The 16,059-nt window shown below is 39.3% G+C and overlaps 1 protein-coding gene across 2 annotated transcripts in view; it reads left to right on the forward strand.

The window, feature by feature from the left end:
* The window catches only part of RTF1 (RTF1 homolog, Paf1/RNA polymerase II complex component), a 54,476-nt gene that overhangs the window by 24,851 nt on the left and 13,566 nt on the right, over nucleotides 1–16,059 (forward strand). The window contains exons 1-5 of one of the 2 annotated variants that reach the window (XM_045537506.1): nucleotides 1,553–1,674; nucleotides 2,615–2,762; nucleotides 6,412–6,616; nucleotides 13,058–13,172; nucleotides 14,759–14,870. In XM_045537506.1, coding sequence (XP_045393462.1) covers nucleotides 2,681–2,762; nucleotides 6,412–6,616; nucleotides 13,058–13,172; nucleotides 14,759–14,870 — 514 coding nt within the window. In that variant the 5' untranslated portion in view covers nucleotides 1,553–1,674; nucleotides 2,615–2,680. Of the gene's footprint in view, nucleotides 1–1,552; nucleotides 1,675–2,614; nucleotides 2,763–6,411; nucleotides 6,617–13,057; nucleotides 13,173–14,758; nucleotides 14,871–16,059 lie in introns of those variants that run through there. The other variant, XM_045537460.1, reaches the window with a different exon arrangement.

The following is a 16,059-nucleotide window of genomic DNA, read 5'->3' on the forward strand; positions in this document are numbered from 1 at the left end:
TTTCAGTTTTAGAAGTAAAGTCACCCACATTATTATAATTCCCCCAAAACTTTGTCACATATTGAGCTGTCGGTGGCTTGCCTTTGGTGTGATAGACCTGACTGAGTCAGCCTCATAGGAGACAAGGCAACTGTGTCATCTCATTTCTTTTGAAAATTGTTGGAAGAATAAAATGAGGTTCCCTTCTCACATTCAAGTTTAGCCAGGAAAGCCCCTTTTAAATCAAAGCATTTTAATTTTCTTCTATTTTTACCCTTGTCTTTTCTCCCTCCCTTACAAAGGATACCTTATAGACTATACATGAGTGACAAGTTGCTAAGCTCAGGCTGAGGCAGATTGAAGCAGATGGAGGGTGGAAGAATAAGGAAGCCAGGTTGCTTCTTAGCACCTCCTGAGTTACATTCACCTGTGTGACTTCACATTTAGGTCATTTTGCTCTTATAAACACTTTTTTCCCCGAGGGAGTCCAGAATTTGGCTCTATTCCACATGAGAAACCCAAATCTGTAGGCAAAAATAGACCTAGCCACAGTGACACACATGTGACCCTGATAGCTCAACCTTTATGCTCTCAATCTCTTCATAGTCCCATTGGGTTAGAAGTACAAAGGGCCAAGACACTCTGTTTGGAAAAGGTGGGTCATGCCCATTTTCAAAACCAACAAATAAATATTTTGCATCTATTATGTGTATAGTTGTGCTATTTCTTGTAACAAGAGCCAATGCAAAAGATATTTTATATTGTATTGACTACAGTAGTATCTGTATTGTCAGCACAGAAAGTTGATATATTTTAGCTCAGTTATCTAAGAAATTGAATATTTTCTCCTCTTTTGGAGTGTTTCAAACTAGATAGAAAATTATCTTCCTGGAATGATTATAATTTGAAACGGTTGAAAACTCAGTTTAAAAAGAGAAGCATTAGGATTTATAGATAACGCTTTAGGTGTCAAAATGTTACAGTTTAAGAAGTACATTCACTTATAAAGAGAAGTCATTGTTCATTCACTTAATATATCAAACTAGAACATGTGGCTGTTTTATTTTCACTTGTCCCTTCTACCTAGCTCTTGAATACAAAAATAAAGTGACAATTAAAATAATAGTAAATTGAAAATGAAAACCAGCATGTTAAAATAGCACCCTTTCACAGTATTGTATCAAGGTACACTAGCAGACTGTGGTTCTTAAGAGTAACTCATGGGAAAATTCTAAGATGGAAACCTCTTCAGAACTACCTCCTTATGCCATCCCAGCTCACCAAAAAAGACCAAAAAAAAATTTCTTCTGATCTTAGCTATTACAAGGTAGGAGGTTAATTTATCAACTTATTACAGAAGGAGCAAAGACTTTATGCTTTTGTTAAATATTAGATGTAGAAATTTTATGTTAATACCAGATTTGATACTCAGCCTATGATAATGGAAAGATGAAGATTATTCTTTATGGTACATAGAATAAAGTTCCCAAGTAAAGTATTTTTCACCAATCTTTTTTTTTTTTTTTTTTTTTTTTTGGAGAAGAGTTTTGCTCTGTTGTAGGGTGCAGTGGTATCATCACATCTCACTGCAACCTCAAACTCCTGAGCTCAAGCATCCCACCTTGGCCTCCCAGAATGCTAGGATTACCGGCCTCTAAAATCATTCTGAATTGACAAGTTAAAATATCAAAGAAGGTACAGTGTAATAGTAACTAAATAGTCTTTTAATTTTTAAAGCAATTGTACGGTCTTTTAGCCTTATAATTTAAAGTGCTTGGTGAAGATGGTTGTTTGGGCCTTGGGGTAGTTAACTGTGTATTTGCCTGTCTGTTATTCTGATGAAGCAAATTGCAGGTTCCTTGTGTTAAGACATCTAGAATCTCATGTTTATGATCCAATTTAAACATTATAGTGTGTACAGGTTTTTAAAAAAAGATATACACACATGTATTTAATGATCTACGTTACCTTGTGCCTCCTTGGAATTGGTGCCAGTGCTGCCATGCATGCCAAAGAGTGGTCCTCAGACTTGTGCTTTCCACAGTTTTCTCCTGGGCATGAGCTTCATTCCCTGCCTTCCTGAAAGTCACTGTAGAACTAAACCATTCTCTGTGTACTGAAACCTTGACAACCAACCCTTAGCAATTATTGCCATTTCTGCCACAGAAAACATTAGAAGCTGTTTTTTCTTGTTTTAGTTAATTCAGTTTACTTGCCATAAAGTTGATCTCTTTGTTTTTCTGTTGCAGTAAAAAATATATGAACTGGGAGTGGTGGCTCATGCCTAGTCCCAGCTACTCAGGAGGCTGAGGCAAGAAGATCATTTGAGCCCAGGGGTTCAAGCCCAGTCCTGGCAATACTTTTTTTTTAAGAGTCTGTCTCTTAAAAAAAAAAAAAAAAAAACTTAATTAAATTTTATGCTCATTTTGTAAATGTTTACTATTTCTACGAAATTCCAAACCAGAAGTTAGGAAGTTTTAACCAAGTTTTCGGAAATCTGTATCTTTTTTCATACAAAGTATATTGTTTGGGGTTCAAAGATGAATGTCAGAGACTCTTAACTCTTGAATCTTCCAGCTTTTCCCAATAAAGTCCCTATTCCTATTTCAGCTTTCCTTTTCTTTTCTCCTTATAGTGGACATTTGGGAGCAATAAAAATAAGAAGAAAGGAAAAGCCAGAAAAATAGAGAAGAAAGGAACCATGAAGAAACAGGCCAACAAAACTGCCTCCTCAGGCAGTTCAGACAAAGACAGTTCAGCTGAGAGCTCAGCCCCTGAGGAAGGTGAGCTTAGCCCAAAACTCCCACTCTCATCAGGTTGAAGACTCAGAGGCATAAAGGGGAGGAAAGGTGCCTGCATTACAGCATGACCTCTGCCTTTCGAGAAGTGGTCTTTATTTTTCCAATGGTCATGAATCCTTTGAGAATCTGAATGAAGCAAAAAAGCTGTATGCAATTCCAAAGGGTTTGTGTGACCCCTGAAACCTAGCCATGGGACCTATGAGGAGTCCCTGCATGAGTCTCAGTTCACTTTATCCTGAGTGCCTTCTACTTTTTCTTTGTCATGTATAGTCCAACTGAGAAGGGAAATCCTTGAATTTTTGAACCAGATATAAAACTCAGGAGAGGCCGGGCGTGGTGGCTCACGCCTGTAATCCTAGCACTCTGGGAGGCCGAGGCAGGCAGGTCGTTTGAGCTCAGGAGTTTGAGACCAGCCTGAGCAAGAGTGAGACCCTGTCTCTACTAAAAAAAAACAGAAAGAAATTAGCTGGACAACTAAAAATATATATAGAAAAATTTAGCTGGGCATGGTGGCACATGCCTGTAATCCTGGCTATTTGGGAGGCTGAAGCAGAAGAATTGCTTGAGCCTAGGAGTTTGAGGTTGCTGTGAGCTAGGCTGATACCATAGCACTCTAGCCTGGGCAACAGAGTGAGTCTGTCTCAAAAAAAAAAAAAAAAACAAAAAAAGGAGAAAATGTTCTTTTTTGGAAGCCAGTTCCAGAATTTTCTGTTAACACTAATTTGAAAAGTGAACTTGTTCCAGGACTAGAATGATAAACTTTAAATTTAAAAAAATCATAATATTTACCCACAAACTGGCTTGTATAGAATTTGCCTGACCTGGTTTTAAGCACATGCCTGTGAATGTTAGTTCAAATTCAGTCAAGCACAGTTCTTATTTAATTGCTGATTTAACTTAATACTCATTGGTAATATATACTGTCTTTTTCCATGCCATCCTTTATCCTATCAAGATCCATTGTCATTAGGCATTCATAATAATTAATTTAATGACTCACTAAAACATTGGCATTTAAAATGCCAACTAAGGGTCTGGCCCAGTGGCTCACACCTATAATCCTAGCACTTCAGGAGGCCAAGGTGGGAGGATCAGTTGAGGCCAGGAGTTTGAGGCCAGCATGGGCAACATCGAGAGACCCTGTCTCTACAAAAAAAAAAAAAAAAAAGGAACAGTGGCACCTACTAATGAGGCTGAGGCAGGAGGATTGCTTGAGCCCAGGAGTCTGAGGTTGCTGTGAACTAGGGTGATGCCACTGCGCTCTAACCTGGACAACAGAGCAAGACCCTGTCTCAAAAAATAAATAAATAAGTAAATAAATAATGCCAACTAATAAATGTAGAAGAAATTACAGGGTTAGAAAAATGACAATTTTTCAGTCATCATAGTAATAATTGGTTTACTCAAGAATCATCAATGGGCCGGGCGTGGTGGCTCACGCCTGTAATCCTAGCACTCTGGGAGGCCGAGGCAGGTGGATCGCTCGAGGTCAGGAGTTCGAGACCAGCCTGAGCAAGAGTGAGACCCTGTCTCTACTAAAAATAGAAAGAAATTATCTGGCCAACTAAAAATATATGTACAAAAAATTAGCTGGGCATGGTGGTGCATGTCTGTAGTCCCAGCTACTCAGGAGGCTGAGGCAGTAGGATCGCTTAAGCCCAGGAGTTTGAGGTTGCTGTGAGCTAGGCTGATGCCAGGGCACTCACTCTAGCCCGGGCAACAGAGTGAGAATATGTCTCAAAAAAAAAAAAAAGGAATCATCAATGATTGCTAAAACGATTGAGTGAGAGTTTGTTGGGAAACAAATACAAGTACAGTCTCAAAGCATCTCCCTATGCATAAGTACAGAGGGGAAAAGGTACCTTTACAAAGGAAAAATCTGGGAGACACCACCTTAACTAAGTAATCCAAATTAACATCACGAGTAACGAGACAAATAGATGCCAGGCACTTCCTGATGTGATATGTTGAAAAAACACAGTCACTTATGGAGTATTCTTGCCATAATTTGTAACCTGAATTGTTTCTTAAAGAAACAAGCCAATGAAACCAAATTGGGGGACATTTGATGACTGTTGCTATTTAAACTTGAATTAAAAATTAATGTTTAGGCTGGGCACGATGGTTCATGCCTGTAATCCTTTTGGAACAGTTGATGGAACACTTTGGGAGGCTGAGGAGGGAGGATTGCTTGGGGCCAGGAGTTCGAGACCAGCCTGAGCAAGAGCGAGACACTGTCTCTACAAAATACAGAAAAATTATCCAGGCATGGTGGCTTATGCCTGTAGTTTCAGCTACTTAGGAGGCTGAGGCAGGAGGATAGCTGAGCCCAGTTTGAGGTTGCAGTGAGCTATGATGATGCCACTGCACTCTAGCCTGGGCAACAGAGTGAGACCCTGTCTCAAAAAGAAAAAAAAATTGATGTTTAAAATTCAGTTTCTCCAGTATTTTCTTCCCAAATCAAAATAAAAGAAATATGATCACAGCTTGGAGGAGGGGGGAATGTGTAACTGAACACAGGCCTATTTTTAAAATAAAAATGTTTTAAAATATAAATATTTTTAAAAAATAAAATAAATTTTAGTTTCTCAATTGTACTAGCCGCATTTCAGTTGCTCAGTAGTCACATATGATGGCTACTATTCAGATACAGAATATTTTTAACACCGTCTTACAAAATTCCATTAGACAATTTTAGAGACTTATACTCTTCAAAAATTCAGTGGCATGAAAATGAAAGGCTGATGTTGATTGAAGGATACTAAAGAGACATGGCAACCAAGCATAACATGTAATCCTAAATTGTATCCTACTTTGGCTGAAAAATGGCTGTAAAGGACAATAGTGGAACATTTGGTGAAATTTGAATATGGACTGAATATTGAATATTAGTTAATGGTATTGTATCAGTGTTACATTTCCTAAATTTGATAACTGTATAATTAGTTATTTAAGAGACTCTCCCCCTTTAGGAGAAATATTTAGGGGTAAAAAGAGTCATGATCTCTGCAACTTTTAGTTTGGCAACATAAATAATAAAAATGTGTACATTATTTTATTTATGTGGACAGAAGGAGAAAGTAAATTGGCAGTGTTAACAATGGGTGAATCTAAGTAAAGGATGTATGGGTGTCAAACTATTCTTGGAACCTTTTTCTCTAGGTCTGCAATTTTTTTCTTTTTTCTTTTTTTTTGGGGGGGGAGGAGGTTTCTTGTCATCTTTGTCAGGCATGCAATTTTTTTCAAAATACAAAATTTGAATTAAAAAGAACAAGCTTGGCTGGTGCGGTGGCATGAGCCTGTAGGCCTAGCTACTTGGGAGACTGAGGTGGCAAGTTCACTTGAGCCCAGGAGTTTAATACCAATCTGGGTGACATAGTGAGACCCCCCCCCAGAAAGAAATAAAATAAAATAAAAAGAACAGGCTGGTTTTTTATTCCAGCCTAAATTTCCCTAACCTGTGTTTGTATTTACCAAAGGCAGACTAAGGACTGGTCCTATGAGGGTTGAGGTGGCTGTGTGCCACTTTACCTGGGAGAGCTAAGGGTGATGATGATCCACACTATGGAGTCACTTATGGCCTCAGTCTTCTGTAGCACAGTGTAATCTTGTGTTTGGGCTTTTGTTGCAGGTGAAGTGTCAGACTCTGACAGCAACAGCTCCTCTTCCAGTTCAGATTCAGACTCTTCCTCAGAAGATGAAGAGTTCCATGATGGTTATGGAGAGGATCTCATGGGAGATGAGGAAGACAGGGCCCGTCTAGAACAGATGACAGAAAAAGAGAGAGAGCAAGAACTGTTCAATCGCATAGAGAAGAGGGAGGTGTTGAAAAGAAGGTAAGGTTGTAGCCACCCTGCCTTTTCTATTTATTTCTTGTCTTCAGTTTTTGCTCTTCTTCACACCTGGCCTGTATATGGAGACTGGCATTTGGCAATGTGATTGTTAACTTGATGAGATGCAAACGGTGTATTTAAAAAATTTAAGATCACATTTTTTGTTTATTCAGTCCCATTGGCTTTACTAATGTGCATTATTCATAGGGTTTTATTCGTAAGACATTATGTGCATTATTTAATCTTCACAACATCTCTATGAAGTTGGTTATACCATGTTCTGGAGGCAGAAACTTGGCTTAGAAACATTTAGTAACCAAGGCGTATGCTCCATGAAGGCAGAGACTTAGTCTGTCTTGTTCACTGCTCTATTCCTGGTACCTAGAACAGTGGCTGGCACGCAGATGTGCACTATTTGTTGAATGAATAAAAGAAGGAACTTGCCCCGTGTCATTTAACCGGTAAATGGTAGAACTGGATTTCAAACCTGGGACCATCTGACCCCATAAAATGCAGTGTAGCAACATCCTCTTCTGCCTTACATTTCCTATTATCTTACGTATTCTGTAACACAGGCAGTACAAGCAGAAATCTGAAGGGATTTACAGACATTCTTTTCGTTTTGATAGAGATCATTATATGCTTTGATTTCTACTCACCAAAAAGTAGTGAGGAAATCATGAGATTGCCTTGATTTTAGAATATGAATGCAGTAATTACTGAATTATGTAGGAACATATCAAATGATATGTAAAAATTAAATGAACAAATGGTGTTTTACAGCTTTATATTTTCAAATTGGCTTGAAATTGTTCAAGCTTTTAAGTGGAAATAATTTTCCAAAATTCACATTTGGAACCCTGTCTTGACAGGATTCAAGATCTGGAATTTCTCCATATTATATACAAGTTAGGTGTCTGTCTTTCTAACATGGTTTTTGTATTTCTTAAAAACTCAAATGTTAAATTGCTTTTTGGTATGCAGAAGCTGCTTCAGTTCTGAACTTGTACCATACTTTAAATGGCAAAAGTTCTTTCTTATCTCCTAACAGAATTTCAAGGTAAAAATAAACTTGGCTTTTGTCTCGGGAAATGAAATAGTCCTCAGAACTAGGTTCCTTCCATATCTACCTAATACCCTGACAGAAAAATAGAAGCATTTTCTTTGGCAGCAGTTAGTACCATTTCATCTGGGAGCTTGTTTGTCCCTTTTGGAGACATTAAGTGTGATGAGTTATACTAGACAAGAATGTTTGGCTTTCAGTCAGCAGCAAGCAATAGACATTTGTTTTGAGTATGAGTGCTTCCAAGGTTACCTGTATTGGAACAAACAGCACTTAAGAAACTGTGCTGGGGTTGCCAGATGGTTAGGAATGACTTCTAAAATTTGTATTTCTGAACTGTACAGAGCATAGCAAGAGGTTGTCATATAAAGCCAATTGTGGCCCTATGATAAAATCACAAGGTAGCTCAAAAATAAGGAATGAATGTCTTGTCTCGAACTTGGTTTTTACTTTATTTTATTCATTTATTTATTAATGAATGAATGAATGACAGAGTCTCACTCTGGCGCCCAAGCTGGAGTGCAGTGACCTCATTACAGTTCACTCAGCCTCCAAAGTAGCTGGGACTACAGGCACGTGCCACTATGTCCCGCTAATTTTTGTACTTTTGTAGAAATGAGGTCTCCTTCTTCTTGTTCAGGCTGGTCTCAAAATCCTGGCCTCAAGCAATCCTCCTGCCTTGGCTTCCCAAAGTGCTAGGATTACAAGCGTGAGCCACCACATCTGGCCTGTTTTTATTTTTATCAAATTATTATTATTATTATTATTATTTTGTAGAAATGGGATCTCACTCTGTTGCCCAGGTTGGAATGCAGTGGTGTGATCATAGCTCACTGTAACCTCAAACTCCTAGGCTCAAATAATCCTCTTGCTTCAGCCTCCTGAGTAGCTGGGACTACAGGTACACACCACTAGGCCCAGCTAATTTTTAATTTTTTGTAGAGACGAGATCTTGCCATGTTGCCCAGGCTGGTCTAGAACTCCTGGCCTCAAGCATCCTCCCACCTTGGCTGCTCAAAGTGCTGGGATTATAGGCATGAGCCACTGTGACTAGCCAAGAATTCTTTGTATATTCTGGACATGAAAGTCTTATCAGATATATGATTTGCAAATATTTTCTCCCATTCTGTAGGTTGTTTTTTCACTCTTTGGGTAGTGTTATATTTAATGCAAAATTTTTATAATAGTTTTAGCTCTTATATTTAGGTTGTTGATCCATTTGGAGATAATTTTTGTACATGATGTGAGCTAGGGTTCCAACTTCTTTCTTTTGCATATTCACTTGTCCCACCACTACATGTTGAAAAGAAGCTATTCTTTCCCTATTGAATGGTCTTGGCATCCTTATCAAAAATAAGTTGGCCATAGATATATGGGTTTATTTGTGCATGGTCAGTTCCATTCCATTGATACATATATCTATCCTTATGCCATTTCCATTCTGGGTTTTTGTTTTGTTCTGTTTTTTGGAGACAAGGCCTTGCTCTGTCTTCTAGGCTAGAGTGCAGTGGTGTCGACATAGCTCACTGCAGCCTCAAACTCCTGGGCTTAAGCGATCCTCCTGTCTCAGCCTCCGTAGTAGGTGGGACTACAGGTACATGCCACCATGCCTGGCAAATTTTTCTATTTTTTGTAGAAATGAAGTCTTGCTTTTTTTTTTTTTTTTTTTGAGACAGAGTCTTACTCTGTTGCCCGGGCTAGAGTGCCATGGCGTCAGCCTTGCTCACAGCAACCTCAGACTCCTGGGCTCAGACAAGCCTCTTGCCTCAGCCTCACGAGTAGCTGGGACTACAGGCATGAGCCACCATGCCCGGCTAATTTTTCTATGTATATTTTTAGCTGTCTGTATAATTTCTTTCTGTGTTTAGTAGAGATGGGGTCTCGCTGTTGCTCAGGCTGCTCTCGAACTCCTGAGCTCAAACGATCCGCCCACCTCGGCCTCCCAGGGTGCTAGGATTACAGCCGTGAGCCACCGAGCCCAGCCCCGAAGTCTTGCTTTTGCTTGGGCTAGTCTTGAACTCTTGCCCTCAAGCAATACTCCTGCCACAGCCTCCCCAACCGGTAGGATTACAGGCATGAGCCACAATGCCTAGCCCTGTTCTATTTTAATTACTATAGCCATGTAGTCAGTTTTTAAACAGGGAAGTATGAGTTCTCCAGGTTTTTTCTGTTTCAAATTGTTTGGTATAAGGGACCCTTTGCTTTCTTGTGTGAATTTCAGGATCAGCTTGTCAGTTTCTACCAAAAAAACAAAAGGCTGGGCACGGTGGCTCACACCTGTAATCCCAGCAATTTGGGTGGCCAAAGCAGGAGGATCACTTGAGCCCAGGAGTTTGAGACCAGCCTGGACCATATTTCTACAAAAAATAAAATAATTAGCTGGGCATGGTGGCGTGCGCCTGTAGTCCCAGCTACTCAGGAGGCTGAGGCAGGAGGGAAGATCTCTTGAGCCCAGGAGTTGAGGGCTGCAGTGAGCTATGATGATGCCACTGCACTCCAGCCTGGGTGACAGAGAGCAAGACCTTGTCTCAAAAAAAAAAAAAGGGATTTCGATAGAAATTGTGTTGAATCTGTAGATCAAATTTGGAAGTATTACCATCTTAATATTTTCTTCCAATCCATGAATATGGGTGTGTTTCCATTTATTTAGGTCATCTTTATTTCTTTCAACAATGTTTTATAGTTTTTGCATTTCTGGGATAATTCTTACTTGGTTGTGGTATATAATCCTTTTTTAAGTTGCTGGATTCAATTGTTACTATTTTGTGCATGGTCAGTTCCATTCCATTGATACATATATCTATCCTTATGCCATTTCCATTCTGGGTTTTTGTTTTGTTACTATTTTGTTGAAAATTTTTATGTCTGTATTCATAAAAGATACTGGTCTATATTGTTCTCTTCTTGTCATGTCCTTGTCTTGTTTTGGTAATCAGGGTAATAATAGCTTCCTAGAATGAGTTGAGAAGTGTTTCCTCGTCTTCTGTTTTTTGGAAGAGTTTGTGAAGAATTGGTATTCTTTAAATACAAACAGTCTCTAAATTTTTGGTAGAATTCTCCAGTGAAGCCATCTGTGCCTGAGCTTTTTCTTTGTTGGAAGTTTTAAAATTATCCATTATTCAGTCTCTTTATTTTTTAGAGGTCTAATCAAGTTTTCTTTATCTTCTTGAGTCAATTTTGGTGGTTGAGGCTTCCTAGGGATTTTTCCATTTCATCTAAATTACCTAATTTGTTGCCATACAGTTGTTCATAGTATTCCCTTATGATCTCTTTTATTTCTGATTTTAGTAATTTGAGTGTTCTCTTTTTTTCTTTATCAGTATAGCTAAAGGTTTGTTGATTTTGTTGATCTTTTCTAGAACTTACTTTTGGTTTCATTGATTATAGTTTTTCTAGTCTCTATTTCATCAATTTCAACTTTATTCTTCTGCTTACTTTGACATTTAGTTTGTTGTTCTTTTTCACTGTCTTTTTTTTTTTTTTTTTTACATAAGGCTTGCTCTGGGCTGGGCGTGGTACTCACGCCTGTAATCCTAGCACTCTAGGAGGCCGAGGTGGAAGCATTGCTTGAGTTCAGGAGTTCAAGACCAGCCTAAGCAAGAACAAGACCCCATTTCTACTAAAAATAGAAAAATTAGTCAGGTGTGGTGGCATGTACCTGTAGTGCCAGCTACTCAGGAGGCTGAGGCAAGAGGATCACTTGAGCCCAGGCGTTTGAGGTTGCTGTGAGCTATGATGACGCCACTGCACTCTGCCCAGGGCAACAAAGCAAGACTCTGTCTAAAAAAAGGAAAAAAAAAAAGGGCTTGCTCTGTTGCCCAGGCTGGAGTGCAGTGGCATAATCATAGCTTACTTCAGCCTCAAACTCCTGGGCTAAGTGATCCTCTTGCCTCAGCCTCCTGAGTAGCTGGAACTAGAGGTATGTGCTACCACGCCTAGCTAATTTTTTTCAGTTTTTTGAGAAACAGGGTCTCACTATGTTGCCTAGGCTAGTCTTTTTTTTTTTTTTTTTTTTTTTGAGACAGAGTCTCACTCTGTTGCCCAGGCTAGAGTGCTGTGGCGTCAGCCTAGCTCACAACAACCTCAAATGCCTGGGCTCAAGCAATCCTCCTGCCTCAGCCTCCTGAGTAGCTGGAACTACAGGCATGCGCCACCATGCCTGGCTAATTTTTTCTATATATGTTTTTAGTTGGCCAGCTAATTTGTTTTTATTTTTAGTAGAGATGGGGTCTCGCTCTTGCTCAGGCTGATCTCGAACTCCTGACCTTGAGCAATCCACCCGCCTCGGCCTCCCAGAGTGCTAGGATTACAGGCTTGAGCAACCGGGCCAGGCCTCTTGCTGTTTTTTTTTTTTAGTAGAGAGCGGGGTCTTGCTCTTGCTCAGGCTGGTCTCTAACCCCTGAGCTCAAAGGATCCGCCTGCCTCGGCCTCCCAGCGTGCTAGGATTACAGGTGTGAGCCACCACGCCCGGTCCTTTCTTCTTTTTTAATGCTGACATTTACAGCTATGTACTTCTCTAAGTACTGCTTTAGTTACATCCTGTAAGTTTTGGTATATTGTGTATTCATTTCCAATCATCTCAAATTATTTTCTAATTTCTCTTGTGATTTCTTTCTTGACTCATTGGTTTACCCTTTTTAAAAGGAGTAAATTCATAACAACATTTCCCCTATCTTACATTATAAATATACATGAACAATCTTAATAATGAGTTAGAAGAGCATAAAGAAATATTTAAGAACTAAGTTAAAAATTGGCAATTAAAGTTTAGAGGGGTAGTAAGAGTTTAATGTTCATTATAGTCCTTTATTCCATATAGTCTGTTAAATTCACAAAAAAATTTTTTTATTTCATAAAATCCTGATTTTTGTTATGAGGAAAGAGCCCAGATTGGAATTAAGAGAGTTGCATATATATTGACATGTTTGGTGGGGTGAGAAACATTTTTCCTAATGAAGAAAGATGGAAAGTGGTGGTTTTAAAATACACCCTTATTCCTGAGCACCTTAAGAATGTGACATTAGCTCTCTAATAGAACACCCTTGGAGTTCAGTTTTGCTACCTAAATTGATCCAGGAATAAATTGTTTTATTATGTGAAGATTGAGCAAGAGCTGTTACCAAAAGGCTAATGATGAAGTACAGCAATATCCTGAGTATTTTCTCTCATTTTAAGTATATTCCAACTTAACGGTTTCAAGTACTTTTGTTATAATTCAGTATTTTTAACATGCTAATAAGGTACATCAAACTTTCTTGCAAGAAGCCAAAATGTTTATTAACTCCTTTCTTCTACTTACTTCCTTTCTCCTATCTAATAGAAATCAGTCTTTACATATACTTCATTGCTACTTAAAAACCAAACAAATATCTTTTAACCAGATTTGAAATCAAGAAAAAACTAAAAACAGCCAAAAAGAAAGAAAAGAAAGAAAAAAAGAAAAAGCAAGAAGAGGAGCAGGAAAAGAAAAAGCTGACACAGATTCAGGAATCTCAGGTAGGAGATTCAGTGGTCTTCATTTGTCCAAAGAGTAAACCTCTTTTGATAAGAGAGAGAGAGAGAGAGAGAGAGAGAGAGAGAGAGAGAGAGAGAGAGAGAGAGAGAGAGTGTGTGTGTGTGTGTGTGTGTGTGTTGATGTAAAAGATGGTTTGTTTGTTTGTTTTGTTTTGTTTTTTTGAGACAGTCTCACTCTGTTGCCTAGGCTAGAGTGCTGTGGGTCAGCCTAGCTCACAGCATCCTCAAACTCCTGGGCTAGAGCAATCTTACTGCCTCAGCTTCCTGAGTAGCTGGAACTACAGGCATGTGCCACCATGCCCGGCTAATTTTTTCTATATATATTTTTAGTTGTCCATATAATTTCTTTCTATTTTTAGTAGAGACGGGGGTCTTGCTTTTGCTCAGGCTGGTCTCGAACTCCTGAGCTTTAGCGATCTGCCCGCCTCGGCCTCCCAGAGTGCTAGGATTATAGGTGTGAGCCACCACGCCCAGCCTAGAAGATGGGTTTATATTAATCAGCTGAAGTTAGTTAGTGAAAGACTCTTACATGTCATCTGCACCTTGTAGGTTTCATTAATCTCTGGGCATATTTTATCTTTTCACCATTAGCTGCACTGTTTAACTCCTTAGTACTTGTTTTTTTCTTCTTTTTAAAAAGATAAGGTCTTGCTATGTTGACCATGGTAGAGTGCAGTGGCTATGCAAAGGTGTGTTCACAGCACACTGCAGCCTCAAACTTCTGGCTTCATGTGATCCTACTGCCTCAGCTTCCCAAGTAGCTGGGACTATAGGTGCATGCCACCACAACTGGCTTTCACACTCAAGTCGCATTTAAACAGCAGGAGGATGTGTGTGAGCAACTCTTAGGAAGAGTTGGTAGACATCCTGTCTCTCCCAGGTAGTCTGATTGGTTGTGAAGTTTACTCAGGTGTATGTCATCCTAGCCTTGGAATAAATGTAGCTGGGACAATCATCTCTGTATTCATCATCAAAGGCTTTGTTGACAATATCAACAAATGTTAGCTGTGATCTAGGGTGTTCTTCCAGAAAAAGTTTATTCAGATAATTCCTAAACTTGCTGTTTTATGCGGCATGTAAGACAGGGGCTTACTTTTACTGCTCTGTCCTTTCTGACCACAAGAGGATGCTCTCTCCCCTTACACTACAAGTTCTAAGTTTCTGCAGCCAATATAGATTTACTTTGGGGCTGAGCACAGTGGTTCATGTCTATAATCCCAACACTTTGGGAGGCTAAAGTGGGAGGATCACTTGAGGCCAGGAGTTCGTGACCAGCCTGGACAACAAAGTGAGACCCTATCTCTAAAAAAAATAAAGAAAAATTAACCAGGCATAGTGGTGCACACCTGTGGTCACAGCTACTCAGGAGGCTCAGGCTAGAGGATTGTTTGAGCCTAGAAGTTCGAGGCTGCAGTGGGCTATTATGGTGCCACTGTACTCCAGCCTGGGCAACAAAGCAAGACCCCTTCTCTAAAAGCAAGAAAGAAAGGAAAAAAATTCATTTGGGAGGATTGAATCTTATCAGCTGTTGGTTAAAAGGGCCATCCTACATACCCTTCCTTTCCCAGGTAACATCCCACAACAAGGAACGGCGTTCCAAACGGGATGAGAAACTAGATAAGAAATCCCAAGCCATGGAGGAGCTGAAAGCAGAGCGAGAAAAACGGAAGAACAGAACAGGTAAGTGGGAAAAATGTAATGACTACTTTGTGTCTTTGATCATATGATTTGACTTCCTGGTACCTATTTTCATTTTTCCCTCTTTTTAGCTCTTTATTATATAAAATTCCAAATATATGCTGAGAATAGCACAATAAATCTCCTGAACCCATCATCCAGCCTCAGCAGTCAGCTAATGGCCAGTCTTGTTAAATCTATACTCCCTCTTCCATCAAATTATTTTGAAGTAAATATTAGGTTCATTATATTATAATCATAAGTATTTCAATATGTGTCCCTAAAAGATAAGGACTGTTGTGTTAAACTAACTACAATACCCTTATTTCACCTAAAAAATAATAATAATCCCTTAATATTATCAAATATTTAGTGTTCAGATTTCTGTTTTGTAATTAAAAAAATAATAATTTGACAGTTTGAATCAGGATCTTAAGTCCACACATTGTGATGTTTTAATATGTCCCTTAAGTCACTGAACCTATAGGTTTTCTTCCCCTTCTCTTTTTTCCGCACCTTACAGTTTATTCTCTGAAGAAACTGGGTCATTTGTCTTGCAGTTTCTCAAAGGTGCTGCCTGCATTTCATTGGTAGTGTTGAATGTATTTCTCTAGTCCCTTGAATTTCCTGTAAATTGGTAGTTAGAGCTGAGGAATTGGTCAGATTTTGGGTTCTGTTTTCATTGTTGTTTTTGTTTCAGGGGAAGGCTGATTTTTAGGTGGTGATGTGTATTTCCATCAGGAGATACATAATACTGATTGTCTCTCATTTTGGGATGTTACCAGCTCTATCGGTTAGCTTTAACCACTATAATGTGAAGTAACAAACTCCCCCCAGTTCCTGCTTATGCACCTATAGTTCAGCTGCAATTCAGCTGCCTGATAGTAGGAGTTCAGCTAGGATTGTCTCCAAGCTTCAGGTTGGGGCCAGTTGTGTTTTACCTGTCTCTCTTCCTCCTTGGACCAGTAAACTCCAGTCATATTCTTAACCATGGTGATGGCAGAAGTATAAAAGGGACAAACAAAAACACACAATGCCTCTTAAGGCCTAGGCTTGGAATTGCCACATGGTCACCATGAGGCCAGAAGGAACTACCAAGTCACATGGCAAAGGGCATGGTATAGAGAGAGATGAAGAATTGGAAATAGTAATGTGTTGTATCCTAGTAGCCATTGGTGATCATTACCTAGAT

This window comes from Lemur catta, chromosome 1 (assembly GCF_020740605.2).
Source record: "Lemur catta isolate mLemCat1 chromosome 1, mLemCat1.pri, whole genome shotgun sequence".
In the NCBI taxonomy this organism is placed as follows: Eukaryota; Metazoa; Chordata; class Mammalia; order Primates; family Lemuridae; genus Lemur; species Lemur catta.